Source organism: Mercenaria mercenaria, chromosome 13, assembly GCF_021730395.1.
Source record: "Mercenaria mercenaria strain notata chromosome 13, MADL_Memer_1, whole genome shotgun sequence".
Taxonomy (NCBI): Eukaryota; Metazoa; Mollusca; class Bivalvia; order Venerida; family Veneridae; genus Mercenaria; species Mercenaria mercenaria.
Window position 1 is genome coordinate 80,065,064 of NC_069373.1, and position 24,949 is coordinate 80,090,012.

The 24,949-nt window shown below is 35.5% G+C and overlaps 1 protein-coding gene across 1 annotated transcript in view; it reads left to right on the forward strand.

Moving 5' to 3' along the window:
• The window catches only part of LOC123528469 (uncharacterized), a 37,696-nt gene that overhangs the window by 7,338 nt on the left and 5,409 nt on the right, over positions 1-24,949 (forward strand). Inside the window, 4 exon segments of the mRNA XM_045308205.2 lie at positions 18,237-18,501; positions 19,290-19,397; positions 21,203-21,360; positions 23,982-24,725. Of these exon segments, the coding sequence (XP_045164140.2) occupies positions 18,273-18,501; positions 19,290-19,397; positions 21,203-21,360; positions 23,982-24,725 (1,239 nt within the window). The 5' untranslated portion in view covers positions 18,237-18,272.

Consider the following 24,949-nt stretch of genomic DNA (forward strand, 5'->3'; position numbering starts at 1 on the left):
CATTAAACTCATTTTTTCACTGTTTATAACAAGTTTAAAAGGGTATAAATTATATAAGGTTTAGTATGGTAATAAAGTGTTTATATTCACCATTGATTACCATGTGTGATGATGTAAGAAAGTACTTATTAACTGATACCAATAGCACTCTCTTGTGTTCTATAAATAGAACATGCAGCAGTTATACCATAATGCAATGCGCAAATTGCGGACAAGGGAACGTTTTCTAAATATAACGAATCATAAACTATCTGGGAATTAAAAAAGTAACATGCCACCTGTATAAAATTGTCGCACCCGTTAACAGAATAAATAAAAGACATGAAACTATAAATAACTAATTAAAGAAATATATTGGAACGAATGTAAGGAATGTGCAAAATATACAGACATATTATTTTAACAAAACGTTTCAAAACGGGCCTGCTAAGCAAATAAAGAGCACTATTCAAAAGCATGTAGTATGCACACCTGCATCAGAAGAACGGTTTACAGTCTTAATAACAAGTTACAAACTTACAATATTTTCGAATGCGACACACCGATGAGCACTTGTGGTTGAAACTTTTAATGCTAGATTCTAAATCATTTTGATTCATGACGTTCAAAGAATGTATCAGCAGAATTAAAATCATAACTTCAATAACTACATGTATTTCACTTTAAACAACTGATTCACACAACACAAGACGCAAACTTGATTATGATCCTCGATGTCAGCTGTGGACCCGTCAAACTTACTAAAATACATAATATATATGCGTGATTTGGTAGAAAATTATGGTGTTGCATTAGATTCCAACATATTTATTATCAGATATAGCATCTAAATATTACTATCAAAAGTCAAATATCTGTAATTTATTATGTCACACTAAGGGGTCATTTGTAATAAAACACAACATATGTATATCACAGAGGTGTTAACTGTTTCAATGAATCACTGAATATTTTGCCGAAAATAATGATGTGTATGACAGTTTACTTTAAAATATACATGTCGTTCATCACATTTCGAAATTTCAATGAATTTAAATTATGCGATCATAAGATGTCTTTTTACATTCACAGGTAGATCTATCAAATTCATAAACACTTAAAACGGAAGATTTTTTTACGAAAATATATATAATGTTAATATATGACGGTAACTAAGAAGAACAATTTGGATCTGTGAATACATTTTTGTTTTAAATAGCGCTTTCCATTTAGTATTAATACATTTTTCCGAGTTATTCTACTTTTTCTAAATATTCTTTTTTAAAACTGGATGTGTCACAAAATGAACAGAATAATATAATAACATCATCCATTCATACATATATATTGATGAAAAAGCGGTATGTTATTTCTAACATGGATAAAAAATAAAGAGTTTTTAGTTAGTTTAGTGAAATAAAAAGTGAAGAAAAACATTTGTTTGCGATAAGCAGGCTAGAAACCTGAACAAAAATAACGAAATAAATGCAAAATTTATGGTTTACTTATGCTATTGTACAATGAATGCACTGGTTGTTTGTCCGCAAATTGAGTCCTGTGCTATTTTTAGATAGCAGACCTTATCGGTGACGTCACAGATCCTTACATACGAGAGTGTGCTATTAACACATTGCACTACAGATGTCCATGTACCATACCAATGGTCATTTTTTTATTTGACTTGCATAAATACAGATAGATCAGAAGCATTATAATATATATATAATGACAATTATACAAGTAGCATATCAGTTTATGAATATGATTTATTATTATTTATTATAATCAAGTCCTCTAAATTTATTCAAGATTTTACTGATTTAAAAAGTAATATTGCAATGTTTTATACTAATGTGTTATGATTTAAGTTTATGAATAAAAACATTGTTCCTTGCATTTTTTATCAATTGTTGATTAATATGACTAATATAAAGTTTACATTTTAACTAAAAATGTAAATACACATAATTATTTATAAAATACATGAAATACTAGTACTTGGTGTTCTCTATGCTGGTGACCATTAGTTGTTACTGGAAGCAAACATTATCAGATACCTGTTGGAATCTTATCGTCTGCTACAGATAAACCACACCTACAAATTGTGTGTGTAGCAGCTACCGGCGATTCCCCTTTAAAATCTGGTAGCGGATCTATAAAAAAAGCACGAAACGATACCCTAGCAATGATATAAAACAAGCATGTGGTTGTATGTTATAATGTAGTAATTATGTGATTTACTATATTTTGTCGCATGTAGTTGTAAAAATATATAAAAATCTCCTTTCACAATGAGAAAAGGAGACAGATGAATCAGTCCCCGCTTGGTGAAAAAGTATTTTAATATCCCTGCACCTACTTACAACTCATGTTCATTACATTGAACACCAACCCTCACATATATTGATATCTGTGTTGTATTTACATACCATTTCTACACTCACTCTCGCATTTATATCAAGCACTACATCCAAGCCTGCACGCTTAGCTCAGTACGGAGAGGTCAGATCTACAGATCGCGGGATCGCGAGTCCGATCCCGTTGCGAGGTTTATGTTACTTGACGATTTGATGAAAGACAGTGTGTCAGGAATAATTCGTCCTCAACCTCTGATTCATGTGGAGAAGTTGTCAGTTACTTTTGGTGAACAAGTTTGTACTGGTGCAGAATCCATGAACACTAATTTGGTTAAGTGTCCGTCGTAGCATAACTGAAATATTGTTGAAAAAACGACACTAACCTTCCTCCTGCCCCCTATAAAAAAACAACAAACACATAGACTTTATAAATTCAACCTCGTATTGATATCTGTGTGCATATAATACATCCATCCTCACATTGATATCTGTTTGCATATAATACATCCACCCTCACATTGATATCTGTGTGTATATAATACATCCACCCTCACATTGATATCTGTGTGCATATAAAACATCCACCCTCACATTGATATCTGTGTGCATATAAAACATCCACCCTCACATTGATATCTGTGTGCATATATATTTTAAAATGTTCATGTACTTCATACACCTATCCTCACATTGATATCTGTGTGCATACATATTTCAAAATGTTCATGTTCTTCATGCACCCATCCTCGCATATATTTCAAAATGTTCCTGAATGTATTTCATACATCCATCGTCGCATTGATATGTGTGTGCATGCATATTTCAAAATGTTCGTGTACTTCATACACCCATTCTCGCATTGATATATGTGTGCATATATATTTCAAAATGTTCATGCACTTCATATACCCATCCTCACATTGATATCTATGTGCATATATATTTCAAAATGTTCATGTACTTCATACACCCATTCTCGCATTGATATATGTGTGCATATATATTTCAAAATGTTCATGTACTTCATACAACCATCCTCGCATTGATATCTGTGTGCATATATATTTCAAAATGTTCATGTACTTCATACAACCATCCTCTAATTGATATATGTGTGCATGTATGTTTCAAAATGTACATGTACTTCATACACCTATCCTCGCATTAATATGTGTAATCCTTCGTGGACAGCTTTGGTACTCGTGCATTTGTCCCATTTATTAGCACAGTATTATATAATTTAATTTAATGCCGCATACAGACAGATAAATACATTTGAGAGTCAAAAAAAAAACCTGTTAGTTTGTATTTTATTGCATTAAATATAGGTTTCTTTATCGATCTGTTCGAGGTTTTTCACTAAATCCCGTAGTCTGTCGTGAATTACTGATACAGCAATAAATTTTGTATATAGAACATATAATTGTAATCTATCGCACTGGCTGGTGCAACCCTATGGCAATAATAGAATGATCTGTTAAAATATTGATGGAATAAGAAACCTTGATGTATTAGAGAGAAAATCCTTTCAGATAAGTTGGAAAGGAAAAACCGATATCATACGCGGCTTTGTGGTAACAGGGAGAATAGCAGCTTTTGTGCTGTCTGTGACAATAATGTGTATGGGGATAATATAGGTTCTGTTATTATGGCAGTATTGTCTGAAGGTATGGGATTTTTTCAATCTAGTACAAAATTTAAAGCAATTTATTATTTATCTCTATGGAAATTAAACAAGCTCTATATCTATATATGGTACAATAAATGTTGTATAACATGCAGGGATAGGTCTCTACATATATATGTTGTAAATCAAAATAATTATATAGAAAAGTAATTTCCAGTACCTAATTAAGTACTGTTGAAAAATAATGCTAAATTGATATTGATTAAGGCAGTATAACAGAGCATGGAAGCAACACACTAATTTGCTGTTCTGCCTAGTTTGCAGTCAGCTATTTTTTTTCTTGGTTTTTTTGTTGTTGTTGTTGTTGTTGTTGTTTTTTTTTTTTTGGAAAAAAAAAATCGACACATTGAATGGAACTAGACTGTAAGCTCTTTTATATGCAATTTGTATCAGTGAATAAATGGCATGCACTGTTTGTGATAGGTGAAAAGTACAGGTAGTTTCATTAAATCACTACTGCACGTGAACGCCTACTATATACATGTATATATCTCATTGTGTTTTTTAAGAAAGAATGCTCTTAAAATCGAAGCCGCCTTAGATTTGTATGAACTATGATGTAAATAAAATCGACCGCGAGAAAATTTCATAGAGTAGTGTACAAAACGTTTTAAAGGTGGTCAGTCGTGATAACATGTCTTCACAATTTATTATTTTCTTTCCACTTTGAGATTTACTTAATTAATAAAATAATTACCCACAAAAAACTGGACTCCTTTCAGGAAATAATGTTTTCTTATTTCACCTTTTTTCATTATTATCATAAAATCAGTTCAAACTTCGATGAAAGTGCTCAGTGAAAATAAATATATAAGTTTCAGCATCACATATCCTAAATTCTGATAGACTACCTTTAAAAATAAATGCGGTATATACATATGAGCGGGCCTGTTGCTCAGGTGTACAATGTGTCATTACATTCAATAGTTTTGTTATCCTATACTATGCAGTTTTGTATTTTAACTCAAATACAGATATATTTATGCATTTTGAAATAAGATTTTCAAATCTGAAAATGGATCTATAAAAACCTAGCAACGCAAACAATGCTGTGTAATAAAACAAGAATGTGGTTACAATTTAACAATTTAGTATTATAACAGTTATTATTAGTTCGCAAAAGTTGTTCGCTAAATTACTGCAGGGAAAAGATATTATATATTACACTTGGTGTATTTTATCGTCTGAAGTTGTGTAACAATCACATGCTACAAAGAGAAAATGACAACGTCGCATCAGTCATCGCGTCCTTTTGTTCACATGGAGAAAAAATATTGTAATGTGCTCCCATCTGTGGCTTAACGAATATATTTAGTACTTGTGGTTTTGTGAAGTATCATTTATATTACATGGATATCTGGAGTTTATAAGGTTTGTGAGTTTTTCTTTGGATAAGGTTTTGAAAAACGCATATGGCTGTTTTAAAACTTGGTCTATAAATAGTAATGTGTTAATGTTTAACTGATATCAACATTATTCTCCAGATATTCTTTTATAAACCGCATTGTATATTTACATTGACTATTTTGATTATTTTTCCAAATAGTAGAACTTCGAGTAATCGCCGTTTCTTGGGCTTCCATTCCGGCGTCGGTGCCTATGTCGGCGTCAGAAACTTCACTCATGTCTCCGGCATCATTAGATGACCATATAGGACAAGTTACATAACTCTAGCTGTTACTTTGTCCAATGTCCTTTATAAGTTAGATACTGTTGGTAAAAGTTTTGCATATAAGCAAATAGGTTTTATCAGAAATTTCTAAGACAAATGCTTCCGAACTTCATGCATACTTTTTTTTTTGGTATCATAATATGTCCTCACATGACAGGTTACGTAACTCTAGCTTTTATTTTGTCAAAATTATGCCCCTTTTTAGCTCGACTATTCGAAGAATAGTCTAGCTATTCTACTCACCCTGGCGTCGGCGTCGGCGTCGGCGTCACACCTTGGTTAAGTTTTTGCATGCAAGTACATACAGCCATCAATTAAAGGCATATAGCTTTGAAACTTATTTTTTCTTTTTCTAGGTCAATTACCATCCTCTCAGGGTCAAGTCCCATAACTCTGACATGTATTTTGAGCAAATTATGCCCCCTTTTGGACTTAGAAAATTTTGGTTAAAGTTTTACATGCAAGTTTCTGTCTCCAAAACTAATGCAGATATTGATTTGAAACTTCACACGTGTCTTCGGGGTTATAAAACTAGTTGATAGCAGCAAGTCCCATAACTCTGACTTTCATTTTGGCCAAATTATGCCCCCTTTCGACTTAGAAAATTCTGGTTAAAGTTTTGCGTGCAAGTACATAAAGCTATTTCTAAAAGGCATATAGATTTGAAACTTATTTTTTCTTTTTCTAGATCAATTACCAACCTCACTGGGTCAAGACCCATAACTTGACATGTATTTTGAGCAAATTATGCCCCCTTTTAGACTTAGAAAATTTTGGTTAAAGTTTTAATGCAAGTTACTATCTCCAAAACTAATGCGATATTGATTTGAAACTTCACATGTGTCTTCGGGGTTATAAATCTAGTTGATAGCAGCAAGTCCCATAACTCTGACCTTCATTTTGGCCAAATTATGCCCCCTTTTGGACTTAGAAAATTCTGGTTAAAGTTTTGCGTGCAAGTACATACAGCTATTTCTAAAAGGCAATAATTTGAAACTTATTTTTTCTTTTTCTAGATCAATTACCAACCTCACTGGGCAAGTCCCATCACTCTGACATGTTTTTTGAGCAAATTATGCCCCTTTTAGACTTAGAAAATTTTGGTTAAAGTTTTACATGCAAGTTATTATCTCCAAAACTAATGCAGATATTGATTTGAAACTTCACGTGTCTTCGGGGTTATAAAACTAGTTGATAGCAGCAAGTCCCATAACTCTGTCTTTCATTTTGGCCAAGTTATGTCCCCTTTTGGACTTAGCAGATTCTGGTTAAAGTTTTGCGTGCAAGTACATACAGCTATTACTAAAAGGCATATAGATTTGAAACTTATTTTTTCTTTTTCTAGATCAATCACTAACCTCACTGGATCAAGTCCCATAACTCTGGCATGTATTTTGGGCAAATTATGCCCCCTTTTGGACTTTGAAAATTCTGGTTAAAGTTTTACATGCAAGTTTCTATCTCCAAAACTAATACAGATACTGAATTGAAACTTCACATGTGCCTTCGGGGTTATAAAACTAGTTGACAGCAGCAAGTCCCATAACTGATATGCATTTTGGTCAAATTATTCCCCCTTTTAAACTTAAAACTCTTTTGATATTTAACCTTTTTGGGTAATATTTTCCTGCTTCTGGGACAATATTTCGAATAGTCGAGCTTGGCTGTCTTACGGACAGCTCTTGTTTACATGGTAATTTTGCGAAAGTATAGCCTGTAAGCAAGTTTTTCAGAAACAACTCGACTGAGTGAAAAGTCTTTGGCATCATGAGATGATCTCTCAGAGCAAGTACATAATCCTGGCCTACATTTTGTAAATATTGTGTCCCATTATAGCTCGACTATTTGAAAAATTTTTCAAATAGTAGAGTTTTTATTCACCCTTTCGCCGGCGTCTACGAGTTTGTCGGCGTTCGCGTCTCGAAAGTTTTTTTTATGTAAGCCTGTTTCTCTTAAATTACTGTGCCAAAAGCTTTGAACTTTACCAATGTATAGAAGACATCATGAGATAACCACAAAGGACAAATTACACAATTCTAGCTTTTATTTTGTCAAAATTATTTAACTATCTGTTTAGATATAAGACATTTCTTCTAATGATATCAGTGTAAAGCTATAATGTATTTTATATTCATCAAATATATCTACCCTCATACTGATATAATTTTAAACATGTTTTCAAGAAATTTTTTTACATGACAGCAGATATTTCATTCTCCTGAATACAAGATTAGTGCAAGGAAATGCTTTCTTCTAAATATTTGTTGCATACATCTACCGCCTTCATTGAAAGAATGTCAGCGTACGCACATACATCAATCTCTTTCAGCGACAGAATGTCAACGTACGCCCATACATCTATACATTTCAGCGACAGAATGTCAACGTACGCCCATACATCAATCTCTTTCATTGACAGAATGTCAACGTGCGTCCAAACATCTATCTCTTTCAACGAAAGAATGCCAATGTACGCCCAAACATCTATCTCTTTCACCCACAGAATGTCAACGTACGCCCATAGATCATACACCAACTCTTTCAGCGACAGAATGCCAACGTACGCCCATACATCTATCTCTTTCAGCGATAGATTGCCAACGTACGCCCATACATCATACATCTATCTCTTTCAGCGAGAGAATGTCAACGTACGCCCATACATTCATACATCTATCTCTTTCAGCGACAGAATGTCAACGTACGCCCATATATCTATCTCTTCAGCGATAGATTGTCAATTTACGCCCATACATCTATCTCCTTTTGCATCTACCTGTTCCAGCGACAGAATGTCAACGTACGCCCATACATCAAACATCTATCTCTTTCAGCGACAGAATGCCAACGTACGCCCATACATCTATCTCTTTCAGCGATAGAATGTCAACGTACGCCCATACATCATACATCTATCTCTTTCAGCGACAGAATGTCAACGTACGCCCATACATCTATCTCTTCCGCGATAGAATGTCAACGTACGCCCATACATCTATCTCTTTTTTGCATCTACCTGTTTCAGCGAAAGAATGTTAACGTACGCCTATTTATCTCTTTCAATGAAATAATGCTATTATACACCCTTAGATGAAGCCAGAGCTCTCACATGGGAGTTTAATTATTTCATCCGGCATTCTCTCGATCGGTCCAGGAGCCATCCTTCATATCCTTACCACTTTGGACATTCGACAAAGTGTTGTACGTCAATATAATGATATCATTTTTGTTTTAAAATGAAGAAGAGACATAAGGTCGGTGTGGAACTATAGTAAAGATTTTCACCTGTGGTCATAATTAATTTCCAGTTATGTTTTACCATTAAATTCTGACATACAATTTGACATCAGTATATTCTTAAGACATATTCCACCTACATTATCGCAGTAGATTTTAAATACCACACATAACATAAGTAAGGCATTTAAGTTAGTCTTTGATACCCAGAGAGTTTCAGGAAATACAGGTATGCGCTAACCTATATACTAATCAAGTGTATTAGTTTTTATCAAAGGGTTTAGTTTTTGCATTGTTTGTGGAAGTATATGCAATTTGCAGACATTAGTATCTAAATCACAGGTGTCATACTGCAGACTACAACAATATATCTATAGACAATAATTCATATACGAGAGAGGGTAGATCAATATGTCTTTCATGAAATAAAATACTGAATAACAGTTGATTAGGTACAATGTATATAGAAGCTGGACATTTATAAACGTTAACTACATTTATCCATCACGCTTCCGAAATTGTTGTATAACTGAAAAATCGTAGAAGTTCATCTAATAAACAGAAACAGGCATCAGCTTTCCCGGATGGCAAATACGTTTATTATTATATTGTTATATTATTATTATTATAACATATTAACATGAGTTTTGTCGGGTAATGCTACTCGAGCAATATATTTTAGATATAACTTGTAAACTCCTATTGATTAAGGCCAGTCTATTAATCTATGAAACATTACACATATAATTGATCAGTTGTTGTATCACTGGAGTAGATGTATTATTATATTATAATTGTAAATTAAAAGCATTATTTTGTTTCACCATCAATATGAAAACAAAAATGGAAAGATACGTGTTATTTAAAGGTATACAAGCTCAAAAGTCCAAACTTGAGCTGGATAATTTATATCCCATAAACCAGAACATTAGAGGAAACATAACTTTTGCAATACCCCTCAACAACCTAACTGCAACTATGAAAATGGTTTAATACTTTTGCACTATCCCTCTATAAGCAATAAAGCTCGGTCTGACATTGATTGTCATGTTCACAGACATCTTTGCCGACTGGTGCCAAGTGTTCATGTTTACTAGATTCATATTTTATTTACCGGCTGTCGAGCGAGTGCTAATCCTATTTTCTACTATAAAACTATATTAGTCTCCAGGTTGCCGTTATAACAATACATTGATTGCTTTATATCTTCCGTTTACAGTACTTTACAGCAAATGCTGCACGAGTTTTAGGATTGTTTTACGTTCTGTTATTGTTTTTCCTGGGGGATATATTGTGTTTAAATTTCATTGTGAGGTAATACTTGATTTATCACTGCAGTTTTCATATGAAGGTAGAACTTAGTACCTCTTAGGCTTAGCTTACCGGGTTTTTACAAGCATGTGAATTTAGGAATAATGAATTTGATCCCCGGTCGTGGCGTCTGTATTCCGTGACGCTTGGGCAGAATGACATTCGTCCTCAACCACCGAGTCGTGCACGAGAGCTGTCAGCAAGTCAATGACCGTTGCATAACTAAAATAATTTAACTGTTGAAAAAACACGCTAAATTCTTAAATCAACCCGAGCCTTATTAAAAGCTATGTATGTAAATTTCTTTTGTAGTGCAAGTCAATTTTACCCGCCCTTTTTATCAAAAATAAAAATAAATAAATAAATGAATGGCCGAACTCACCCTTTACGGACGGACGGACGGTTGGGGGTTTGTGTGGATGGAACAGATGTCTCAATAATACCTCTAGTGCGCAAATTGACAATGTCTGCTCAATAACTTTAAGCATTTTTTTCCTTTTATCTCGGCAATAATTACAAAGTAGATTTTCCGCCTATACTTAATCAAGCATTTACAGACTACAGAAGGTATAGTAAGCTAAATCGGCTTGGATTAACTGTAACCCTTTACACGGGTGGACGGATAGCTCAGTGGTTTGCACACTGGCCTTCCAATCCTGAGGTCGGGGGTTCGATCCCCGGCAGCTACTCGGGAATTTTAGAACGCGTTTCTGTTTCCACTCCAATAGAGGTGTATGTCAGAACAGGCAATTCTTGCGTGTATCAGTGCTATACACTGGGCACGTTAAAGAACAGGCTGCCTATCGCAACGTATGGCTAAGTTAGCCGACAGCCTGTATCTGATTTCTGATCTTCTGTCGTGGGGGCATTGTCTCTCTGTCCTTGGTCAGATCGCTCTTTGTTTTACTAGTAGGAGATGAATCATGCGCTTTGAACGTGAAATTGATCATGAAAAGGGCGCTATATAAATCTGGTATAATAATACATCATAAAAAAAATCCAGGAAAAAAAAACAAATTTCCGGACAACAACTTTTAAACTACGGAACAGATAATGACACTTCCAATTAGTGAGGAAATGCAGAGGACGAGAACCATGAATATATTTACCTTTACAATGCTAAATTTCTACAATGGAGGTCTATCATTCTATTTGGGCAGTACCATTTATTATTCGAAGGGGTGTTCACTGAAAATTTACTGACAGAATAGCGAGCAGTGCAGACCAGGCTGATCTTGGTTTGCACTGGTCGCAAAGGCGAAGTCAGTTGCCGCCAGCAGGCTAAAAATAATATAAAAATATATTCTTATATCCAAGTACTCGTTATATGTTTTCTTATTTGTAAAATGCAATTCCGAAAAAATATGTTTAAAATAAGCTATAAGCGAATGCATTTAATTTAAGGTCCTCTCCCACTTTTATTTAAAGGGCCGCTAGAACTAAAAATAGAAATGTGTTTAAATGACATCTTCTCATGAACCACTTGACGTATCTTCCTTAGATTTGATTTGAAGCATCATTATAAGGACCTTTACCAACTTTGTTCAGTTGGTGACACTTTGCCACTTTTAGGGGCTGCTAGAATTCAAATAGGAATACCTTTTAATAACTTCTTTTCATGAACTGCTTGGTGGATCTTCAGCAAACTTGGTCTGGAGCATCATTATAAGGTCCTGTCCCAATTTTATTCAAATGGGGGCATTTGGCCCCTTTTAGTGGCCAATAGAACTAAAAATAGAAATACCTTTAAACGACTTCCTCTCATGAACCGCTTGATGGATCTTCATCAAGCTTGGTTTTAACACCATTATAAGGTTGTATGCCAAATTTATCCAAGTGAGAGCACTTGGCCCCTTTAACGGGCCATAAGAGCTAAAATAGAAACACCTTTAAATGACTTCTTCTGACGAAAGACTGGATGGATCGATCTTCATGAAACTGTGTCAGTAACGTTACTGTAGGTCTCCTCCCAAATGTGTTCAAATGGGGACGCTTTGTCCCTTGTAGGGGCCACTAGAGATGGCATATTAACAGAAATACCTTTAAATTGCTTCTTCATATGGTGTATTTTCATCAAACTTAATTTGTAGCATCATTTCTAAGTTCATGTGCCAAATTTAATCAGTGGTGTGTTTGGCCCTTTTAAGGGTCGCTAGAGTTAGAAATATATGTCTTCTTCTGATGAACCGCTAGCTGTGATTTCACCAGACTTGGCCTCATTGTAAGGTCCTCTCCCAAGTTTTTGTCAGAGTGGGACACTTGGCCTCTTGGGCCACTAGAGCTAAAATAACAAAAAGAAATAGAAAAAAAAACTTACCATGAACTGCTATATGGAGCTTCATCAAACTTGGTCTATAGTATCATTGTAATGGTTCTTTTTCATCCCTTTTAGGGAACACCAGAGCTAAAATATCAAAAAAGTAAGCAACTTCGTATCATGAAGTTCATTTTAATGGGTATACATTTTGGGTCATCAGCAAAATATAGAAAAAAAATCTGTTAAATTACTTTTTTAGCTCGACTATTCGAAGAATAAGTAGAGCTATCCTACTCACCACGGCGTCGGCGTCGGCGTCACACCTTGGTTAAATTTTTCGTACCAGTCCACATTTTGACAAAGTCTTTTGAGATAAAGCTTTGAAATTTTCAATACTTGTTTACCATCACCATGACCAGTTATAGGCAAGAGCACATAACTCCATCAAGGATTTTGGCTGAATTATGGCCCCTTTTGACTTAGAAATCATGGTTAAGGTTTTCGAACAAGTTCGTATTTTGACAAAGTCTTTTTAGATAAAGCTTTGAAACTTTCAACACTTGTTTATCATCACCATGTCCAGTTATAGGCAAGAGTACATAACTCCATCAAGGATTTTGGCTGAATTATGGCCCCTTTCGACTTAAAAATCTCGGCTAAGTTTTTCGTACCAGTTCGTATTTTGACAAAGTCTTTTTAGATATAGCTTTGAAACTTTCAACACTTGTTTACCATTACCGTGCCCAGTTATAGGCAAGAGAACATAACTCCATCAAGAATTTTAGCTGAATTATGGCCCATTTTGACTTAGAAATCTTGGTAAAGTTTTTCGTAGCAGTTCATATTTTGACAAAGTCTTTTGAGAAAAGCTTTGAAACTTTCAAACTGTTTACCATCACTATGCCAGTTATGGCAAGAGTACATAACTCCATTAAGGATTTTGACTGAATTATGGCCCTTTGACTAGAAATCTGGTTTTTCGTACAGATAATAATTTGTGTAAAGTGTTTGACTATCTTTGGAACTTATTCACTTGATCAGTATAATAGTCTTCTACCCCGTAGGAAAGGTAATAACTCTGAATTATTTGACGAATAATGCCCTTTTGGACTTGGAAATGTCTGTTTCATACAAATCAGTTTTGTCAAATATTTGAATATTGCTTTTAAATTGAACACCTATTATCATCATGATTTCAATCTGTAGGCAAGAGACATAACTCTGACAATATTTTGGCTGAATTATGGCCCTTTTGACTTTGAAATGTTCAAATGCATTAGTGCAAGACTTTCGAATCCAAATACGGAATTTTTGTCTAATCGTTTTTCTTTTTTGTAATAGCTGTGTAATATTTGACCCATTCTACATTTCAGTTTTCGAATAGTCAGCGCGCTGTCATCGAGTTTTTAAATGATGCTACAGGATTGCACAAACTGTCCGAAGCAAGTCGGATGGTCAGGGCTGCGATTAGGCCCACTTATTATCTATAAAAATGGCAATAGTTACTCTTGGTACATAAGCAGTGAATAGTTTAGTTCACGGACAAGGGTAAGCTATTTTAGTCTTCATTTTTGCTGTTTCCAGGAGTATATATTGTTTAGTCGCAGCATATGGCATTTGACTTCTTCCAGGCTAGAACCCAAACTATCATGACATTAAAACTTTTAGTTAACAGTATGGTTATTTTTTGCCTTAACATAATATCTTGGTTTTAAAAGTTTTGCGTAGCTAGTTCTATTTTGTCTAGTCTTTTGAGTATGCAAGATTTGAAACTTTCAATATCAGGGTTATCCATCAACTATGGTAGTTATAGGCAAGAGTACATAACTCCATTAAGGATTTTGACTGAATTATGGCCCCTTTTGACTTAGAAATCTGGGTTTTTCGTACCAGTTAATATTTTGTGTAAAGTGTTTGACATATGCCTTTGGAACTTATATCACTTGTTCAGTATAATAGTCTCTATCTGTAGGAAAGAGTACATAACTCTGTCATCTATTTTGACTGAATAATGGCCCTTTTTGGACTTGGAAATTTGTTCTGTTTTCATACAAGTCCACGTTTTGTCAAAACTATTTGACATATTGCTTTTAAACTTTGAACACCTATTTATCATCATGATTTCAATCTGTAGGCAAGAGTACATAACTCTGACAACTATTTTGGCTGAATTATGGCCCTTTTTGGACTTTGAAATTGGTTCACACATTGCCATTTAGTGCAAGACTTATCGAAATCCAAAAATACAGGAACATTGTTTGTCTAATCTTTTTTTTCTTTTGTCTGAATATCTGTGGTAATATTTTGACCCCATTCTTCAATCAGTTCTTCGAATAGTCGAGCGCGCTGTCATTCGACAGCTCTTGTTTTAATGATCTGCTTACAGGATTTGCACCAAACCTGGTACGAAGCAAGGTCGGATGGTCAGGGCTAGCGACTTAGGCCCACTTATATATACTATAGAATAATGAGCAATAGATTACGATGCTTGGATACAATAAGCAGTGAATAGTTATAGTTCACGGACCACAGGTTAAGCTATTTCTCGTCTTCAATTTTTGCTGTTTCCATGGAGTATATATTGTTCAGTCGTACAGCAATATGGCATTTTTGATACTTTCTTCCAGGCTAGAACCCAAACTATCATGACATTAAAACTTTTAAGTTCACACAGTGTGGTATTATGTTTTTTGCCGTTCAAACATAAAGGTCACTCGTTGCATTTTTTAAAAGGGTTTCTGCGTAGGTTTATTGCTGACTTTTTTTCCTTGAGATCCGTGAAATCTCGTGTCAGTATGCATTCAGGAAGTTCTCGAAATGAACATCTCGAAATGATCAGGGGACTCTATCGCCATTTTACGGCGTGCAAATTTCTATAAAGAAGTGGATGTTATAGGCAAGAGTACATAACTCCATTAAGGATTTTGACTGAATTATGGCCCCTTTTGACTTAGAAATCTGGGTTTTTCGTACCAGTTAATATTTTGTGTAAAGTGTTTGACATATGCCTTTGAAACTTATATCACTTGTTCAGTATAATAGTCTCTATCTGTAGGAAAGAGTACATAACTCTGTCATCTATTTTGACTGAATAATGGCCCTTTTTGGACTTGGAAATTTGTTCTGTTTTCATACAAGTCCACGTTTTGTCAAAACTATTTGACATATTGCTTTTAAACTTTGAACACCTATTTATCATCATGATTTCAATCTGTAGGCAAGAGTACATAACTCTGACAACTATTTTGGCTGAATTATGGCCCTTTTTGGACTTTGAAATTGGTTCACACATTGCCATTTAGTGCAAGACTTATCGAAATCCAAAAATACAGGAACATTGTTTGTCTAATCTTTTTTTTCTTTTGTCTGAATATCTGTGGTAATATTTTGACCCCATTCTTCAATCAGTTCTTCGAATAGTCGAGCGCGCTGTCATTCGACAGCTCTTGTTTTAATGATCTGCTTACAGGATTTGCACCAAACCTGGTACGAAGCAAGGTCGGATGGTCAGGGCTTGCGACTTAGGCCCACTTGTATATACTATAGAATAATGAGCAATAGATTACGATGCTTGGATACAATAAGCAGTGAATAGTTATAGTTCACGGACCACAGGTTAAACTATTTCTCGTCTTCAATTTTTGCTGTTTCCATGGAGTATATATTGTTCAGTCGTACAGCAATATGGCATTTTTGATACTTTCTTCCAGGCTAGAACCCAAACTATTATGACATTAAAACTTTTAAGTTCACACAGTGTGGTATTATGTTTTTTGCCGTTCAAACATAAAGGTCACTCGTTGCATTTTTTAAAAGGGTTTCTGCGTAGGTTTATTGCTGACTTTTTTTCCTTGAGATCCGTGAAATCTCGTGTCAGTATGCATTCAGGAAGTTCTCGAAATGAACTTCTCGAAATGATCAGGGGACTCTATCGCCATTTTACGGCGTGCAAAATTCTATAAAGAAGTGGATGTCGACATAAAAGAAAAGTTTATTCATTAACTCTACACCGGGAAGAAACATATCGTGCAAGAAGTGCGTGTGTAACATGGCGCCGCTTTGATTTAATGCATCCACTGGGAAATTAGTTCCAAAAAACAACTAAATAAAGAATGAATTTGTTTCAATCCCGGAGAAATCTCTACGCTAATTGTATACAAGAATTTTAATGAATGAAAGGTGTTGGCGTCAAGTTGCAATTCGTAGAAAACCGATGATTTAGATTACATAATTTCATTATACTCATTCAAAGTAAATTATTTAAGCTTAATTTACACACGTTATTGAATGTTTTACCGCATCTTAGCTAAATTATCAGAAATATTTTCTGTGGGCAACATGTGGAAGTTTGTTGAACTTTCGAAGCATTTCTAATAAACTTTTTTTTCTTTTCATGGCATTTAGCCGTAAGCTTTTTGTACGAAACAATTCAAACACATTTGCAGCCATATTATACATCTGAATTTTAGCTCACCTGAACGAAAGGCTCTTGGTGAGCTTTTGTGACCGCTCAATGCCCGTCGTCCGTCGTGCGGCGTGCGTCCGTCCACAATTTCTAAAACAATCTTCTTCTTGAAAACCACTGAGCAGAATTACACCAAACTTCACAGGAATGATCCTTGGGTGGCCCCTTTCAAAATTATTCAAAGAATTGAATTCCATGCAGAACTCTGGTTGCCATGACAACCGAAAGGAAAAACTTTAAAAATCTTCTTGTCCAAAACTGCAAGGCGTAGAGCGATATTTGGCATGTGACATCATCTTATGGTCCTCTATCAAAATTGTTCAAATTATGCCCTGGGGTGAAAAGAGGCCCCTCCCCAGGGGTCACAAGTTTTACATAGACTTATATAGGAAAAAACTTTAAAAATCTTCTTGTCTAAAATCACAAGACCTAGGCCTTTGATATTTGGTATGTTGCATTACCTTGTGGTCCTCTACCAAAATTGTTCAAATTATGCCCCTGGGGTGAAAAGAGGCCCAGCCCCGGGGGTCTCAAGTTTTACATATACTTATAAAGGAAAAAACTTTAAAAATCTTCTTGCCTTAAACTGCAAGGCCTAGGCTTTTGATATTTGGTTCGTTGCATTGCCTTGTGGTCCTCTACCAAAATTATTCAAATAATGCCCCTGGGGTGAAAAGAGGCCCTGCCATGGGGTCCCAAATTTAACATAGACTTATATAGGGAAAAATCTTCTTGTCCGAAAGTTCAAGGCCTAGGCCTTTGATATTTGGTATGTAGCATTGCCTAATGGATTCTAACAAGGTTGTTCAAATTATGCCCCTGGGGTGAAAAGAGGCCCCGCCCTGGGGGTCAATTGTTATATGAGTTATATAGGAATAAATACTTAAAAAATTATCAGATCATATTTCCTAGACTGTTTAATTATAATTACCTGATGACCCCAAGTGATTAGGGGTCACTTGACCGTGACCTTGACCTACTGACCTACTTTCTTGTTTTTTAAGATACAGCCTTGAAATTTGGATGAGATGTACAGTTTTGCACACGATCTTAAAACTGACTTTCAGTGACCATGAATGAGACCTACTGATCTACTTTCTAATATTTAAGCATCAGTTTGGCATTTTAAACATGTGGCTCATATTACTCAGGTGAGCGATTCAGGGTCATCATGACCCTCTTGTTTAATCCAGTCTTTTCACTATTTTATTTATTAAATACTCTTCTTGGCACGTAACCATGTACTTTGTAGATGTGCTGTTCTATTTCAGACATGAAGAGCTAGCATTGCGGTACCATAACCTACCATGAAGATAATCAACTACGCAGTCTGCATCACAGTATTTATTCTCGTCCAGCTAGGGGCCATTTCTCCTTCATTTGCTCCTTTTCTTTCATCACCCGGAAACGCCTCCATCTTGGTTTTCCTTGACATTCACCGGAGTTACCATGGTGATACGTGCGCTGATGCAGATTGGAGTATCTTTGAATTGGCACATAGTCTACACTGGAAAGCCGAACAGGACAACTTAACAGGTTGTATGATCGGTTCATGATCATTTAGTATTAATGATCAACTATTACGAATCAAGTAGACCTATAACTTACTCTTATTTGATATAACGAATCGAGTGTGATCTGGCCTTATGAACACAGTCTAATCAGTTATTACGAACACAATTTGATCAGTTATTACGAACACAGTTTAATCAGTTATTATGAACGCAGTTTAATCAGTTATTACGAACATAGTTTAATCCGTTATTACGAACAAAGTCTGTGTTCAATCAGTTATTACGAACACAGTTTAATCAGTTATTACGAACACGGTTTTATCAGTTATTACGAACACAGTTTAATCAGTTATTATGAACGCAGTTTAATCAGTTATTACGAACATAGTTTAATCAGTTATTACGAACAAAGTCTGTGTTCAATCAGTTATTACCAACACGGTTTTATCAGTTATTACGAATCAAGAACAAACCGTTGTTACCAATCCAGTAAAATTAAATACTAAGAATCCTATTAAGTTAGTTATTACAAATCCAATATAATCAATTATTTAGAATCCAGTATAATTTGTTGTTATGAATCCACATTGAGTTCAGTACACTTACACATTTCAGTCTTGAACTAATTTCTTTTTTTTTTTTATTTTCTTTCTCAAAATTTGGATACCTTTATGGGTATTCAGCAACTGCCAAGAAATTATTTAATACATGTTCCCTATGACAATTAGTTAAGTAAAAATGTTTGAATCTCTGCGTTTTTTTCCAGTGAATATGTATTCCTTATTTATATTTAGTGTTTCTTGTTTTCAGGGATAGAGATATATGACACGTGCAGTTCCCAGAGACGGGTTTATGACATCGTCCGACAAAGACTGGCACCAGAATCATGCTTGACAGAAATATATCCCTCTGTGTCAGGTATATAGTCTTGTCTTCTAAGGTACAAGAAGCTCAGGCATCAGAGCACAAGTAATATTGACCAATGACAAAGCTGCATGCTGCACCCATGCACTCGTTCAAAACGACCTCTGAAGAAATGTATCCTGTATGCGATTTAAGAAATATATATATATATATCTTGCTTACAATCACGGGTCTCTTCATAAAACCACGGCAACTAACCCTCAGGTCATACCAAAAAGGAAATGGAAAAAAAATGTTGAATTTTTTGCAAACATACCGGTATGATAACACTATTGGACACGGTGGGTCTGCGATGAATCATTTGCGTTGACATGAGACAAAGAAGAATTGTCTACACTTACATGACCTGTGTCTGCGACATGTGTCACGCGAGCGTGATTACAGGAAAGGCTAATTGAGATAGCCCCAGTGAGAACATTAGACAATACCAATCCATTGCAAATATACAGTATGGAAATTAACATTGAATATCGCAAGTCCAGTTACAAGGAAGTAAATTTACATTATTTTTGTAAGAGTAATTAATTAATGGTCTTATGTTACTGGTATCATAATGTAATCAGAGAAAAGTTGAGAAATTGAGATTTCATACATGTACACGAACGTGAGGGATTTCAGTAAGTGTCATGGTTAACTTTATAACATCGCGTTTGATTCTGTTTTATGCTAAATACAATGACAGACTTCTTTTAAAGTTCAGACATCAGGGAAATAGTTTAGACTATTGATCGACAGTCCATTCAATAAGTGTTTTTGGTCATGCACATTACAATGAGGCAATAAATGTCTGCTTTCGTTTTTTTTCGGACCTGCACATGCAGCATTTTTTAACCAATTAGATAGGAGTGCTCCGGCATGGTGTATGGTATTATAGGTTTATATAAATCACCGATCATAGTTTGTATTATATGCTCAGTGCATGTATGCTGAGATACAGTCAACAGTAGAGAAAATAGTCTGTAAAAGTTTAATTCTAATGTCATGTAAGAAAACACTTTTAGAAGTTGCAATCCTTCGGACCTCGGGCAATATTAGTTTTTGACTATTGACCGGCAATGTTTATCAGCTAGACTGAGAAGAAAAGACCAAGCGTTTTCGAATTGCTCTAAAGAATTAGTAATTAGCTGTCTGAGGAAGTGTAGTTATGACCCTATTAGGCTGTTAAACACACAACCTCAGGTCGACACGTTATCAGTAAGAATGCTCCCTTTCAATGCGAGAATAAACAAATGGGAAAAATGAGATATTTCAATGTTTGACTGGGAGAATATTGTTAAAATTTGATTTGAGGAATATTGCAAAGTTGATTGAGAATACCTTTTAACAGTTCAGCCTGGAAAATTGAAACTTGTTAGTATAAAAACAGAAATGTCTTATAAGGGCCACCGTGGCCGAGTAGTTAAGGTCTTTGACTTCAAATCACTTGCCCCTCGTCGATGTGGGTTCGAGCCTCACTCGGGACTTTGAATTCTTCATGTGAGGAAGCCATCCAACTGTCTTACGGAAGATCGGGGATTCTACCCAGGTGCCCGCCTGTGATGAAATAATGTTAGGAGGGGCACCCCCATCAAAGCTGGAAAGTCACCATATGACCAATAACTGTGTCGGTGCGACACCAAACAAACAAAAGAAATGTCATAATAAAATGCACGAGAATGTACATGTTTAGCGTGAGTTAATTAGTGAAAGACTTGTTGCATGACTTGATACGTGAGATTTGACAGGTGCTGTTGTATTGTTACTTAGGTGAAAAGTATGTTATAAGTATTATTACAGCAGTGTTTGTTTCTGTATTGCAGGAGTTATTTCCCATTCATCACAACCCATTAACGACATCCTAACTAACAGTTTCGACTCTGTTCATGTTGTGATAGATGATGGTGTACCAGTCGAGAATGACATTGCATGGACAAACGGACAAATGTACGTTGAACTTGCATCCAGGATTAACATCGAGGTGAGTAAAGGAATGGGATGAGGATCGGATAGAAGATAAGATCCCTGTATCGAATTCATGTCTATAAAGTAACACCCTTAGGACCTAAAACGTTTCTTGTTAACATGTGGTCTTTCATAAGAGGTTAGTTTTTATGTAAAGGCGACTTTTAAAATGTAGGCCTGTATTTCGAGGTGGCCTTCATTACAGGGTCAGTTATGTTCATAGAACTGTTGCGGAATGTCTGTTCAGACATGACTGGCTTGAATGCCGACATTGTACTTTTCTTCGTGGCGAAAATATTTAAGGCACTGCGATACAAAGCTAAACCTTTCCGTCTGTTTGCATGTTTGTAAGCTTATTTATAGCCGCCTCCTGAAGACTGTTAGTTATTTTAGTTGGAGGATAGTGCAAGATAGAGATGACGTTCTTATTCCAGAAGCTTCCCTTATCCTTTTGTGTACTAAATGTAAAGCCTCTTATCGTATTTTTTATTATTTTAATTGGAGGGTCGGGGGCTGGAACAAACGACCCCAGATTTTGTTTTTGTCAAAAAATATATGCTATTTATATAAATGAAATACCGGTAATCAAATATATTTGGACTGGTTTCGTAAACCAATAGGTGTTATGACTTTGAATGTGAAATACCGGTGAGAATCAGATTTTAAGTTCTTACTGGTTGAACACTAGTTTTTGGAATATAAGGTGGCGCTGTGTCCGTCAGTCCGAGCACAGTTGGTGTGAGGTGTGGACGAAGACGAAAGAAATCTATTGTGTTCATTCCGTATTTTGTTAAACCTTTGATAATACCACCTAAGTCTGGCCTACTTTATTAGGTCAATGACTTTGCCATTCGTGAGTGAATTTTCAAATAACTTTATACAGCCATTCACCATAATTAGTCCATTTTCTCGTAAAAGAAAATTCCTAGCAGAAAGGTCACATCTCAGACAAAAGATTTGAAGACATTTGTCTTGTCCCGTATACAAATGTTACGCATTGATATTCATTATAACAAGACAAAGTGTCGCTTGCAATACCTGAAGACACCTGTCTCAAAGGTTAAGGTCACACTGTAAGATAACTATTTTAGAGAATACATTTGTGTGAGTATATATAAGGTATAAGTATAATTCATTATAGCAAGGTGACACGTCACACGCGAGTCTAGAGGTCAAGGTCACAAAACACCTGTCAAGGAATGCATTTAATTCAGCACTAAATATTGTTTGGCAGTACCTCTTCCACTTGCTTCCAGAAGTGAAGGAAAAAGAACTCACCGGATCACAAATTTATTTCCACCAAACAGAGTTAAAATCCCAACTCGAAAAAGTGTAAAAATAAAAACATCATCTGTTATAACATATCATTTTAATGTCATCGTTATTGTTAATTGTATAAGCTAATTAGTGAAAGGTCGTACAAATGTAATTTTCATTTGGTTGAACTCAAAACATATCAATTAGATATCATAAAACGCCTTTTGTTTTAACAGTTAAAGTCAAAGAATATAATAAATATTATAACACGTATTTGTCAAGGTTCTGAGGCTGGCCTCGAAGTGTCTCGAAGTGTCGGAAAACATGTCCCAATAAGTTCTAAATACATCATACAGTGAACAAAATGAGTGTAAATAAGGTTTCTAGTTTTCTTGAGATTTCCAGATATTCACGGTTGTATTTTCTCAGTCTTGTCATGTACATTTAGTCTATTGTCTTCATACCACCGAAGAGAAGTTTAGTGGGTATCTTTGAGTCATCTATTTTAAACGGCTGGTTGGCTGGTCCTGCGGTCGGTCGGTCGGTGCGTTGCCAACAATTATGAAGCGAATTGCTTCCAGTTTTAAAGGTATCCCGTTCAAACCTATACAGTGATTGATGTGCGTGATATTGTTTTTCGATGGACAATTTTGAGCATTGCCACTTTCATCTGCAAATGTTAGTGGAAGAACCATTTCGTGACTTTTATAAGAATTAATGGAACTTCATACACATGATTTACCATGAAGTGTACCAGTGCGTGACATATTTATTCTGGGATGGCCAAAGTAGGGAGCCCCCATCCCCGCATGCAAAAAGTTTGTGGAGCAAACTACTTTCAAATATTTAAAGGGATTTCAATGAAATTTCACATGATCACCGTGAAGTGTAGATATGCGTGACTTTTTTCTGGGATGGACAAAAGTTTGGGCCCAAAATATCACCCCACCTTCTCGTGCGGTCTTTACTTTTGTTTCGATCTATTGTTAGAGTGTAGCATGGCAGAACTAAAGTTATTTAACTTAACCATTGCTAAGGATTTCATGCGATGAAGTGTAGATTTTATGATTTATTTCTTTCGTGGATGGACAAAAGTGTTGGGCCCAGTTGCCCCCATTTATACACGTAAAACATTTTGGATAGAACTACTTTCAAAATCTTAAAGGGATTCTAATGACCCCCGATACACATTTTCACCATGAACTTAGTGTAGACTTACTTTACACATGTTGTTTGGAATGGACAGAGGCGGCCGGGCCCCCATCTTCCATGCAGAACGTTTACTGAACGAACTGATTTCACATTTCTAAAGGCATTCCAATAAAAATATAATCATATTTAGTAATAGCTGTACTTATACATGTGATCCTTTATTTGTAGATATTGGCACACTTTCTGCAGACATTGAACTGGACATACGTTACCGTTCTGTCCGACAACCACACACAATCTCGACTGGAACACGATATTTTCACTCTTATGGCAGACGATCTTAACATCTGCATCCAGTTCTCGCAAATCATAACGGACTGGGTAACGGATGACATACCTCCAGTGAAAACAGACGGTGTTATTTTGTTTGCAAATGATCTAAGTGACTTGAAGAGCGTGATTGAAAGATTACCAAAGGCGTCTGCTGTTGCCATAGCGACCCATGACAGGAGAACAAGTGAATTTAGATTCGTCCATAAAGGCATTGTCTTATTTGACAGTTTTGGTCACAATGAAGAATTTTCTGAGTACATGACGTCATCTTTGTGGAATCAGACGACACTTAGTAACCTTTCGATTCAGTATTACTTAACCAATCACAACTGCTCTTACATTAACCTGTCGATTTCAAATCAGATTTCATGCGCTGGATCAGAGGAGATGCGAGCTTACTTCAACAGTTTTACTTCTTTAAGGCTGATGCATGTGTTCCATGAAACTCTGGAACTAGTGACAAAAATCGCAAAAGAAATGATGGAAAAGAATTGCACAAATTATCAGAGAAGTTGCTTTGACACAGCAGACGTTAATAAATTATCGTCGTATCTCAAAATGGGAAACAATCAGACGCTTGTTCAGAAACCACCTTACAATGTTACCCTTACCTTGCTGAGTGGCGGAAATGTTCAAAAGGTAACTTTTGTCTTCTTCCATGTGTTTACATTTTGTAATCGTCATGTTTTATCTCTAGTGATGTCATACATGTATTTTCATGTAAAGAACACAGACTGTTCAATATGACTTAAGGGACCTAAGTGGCCAAGTGGTTAAGGTCACTAACTTCAAATCACTTGTTCCGCACCGATGTGGAAACCTCACTCGGCGCGTTGAATTCTTCATGTGAGGGAGCCATCCAA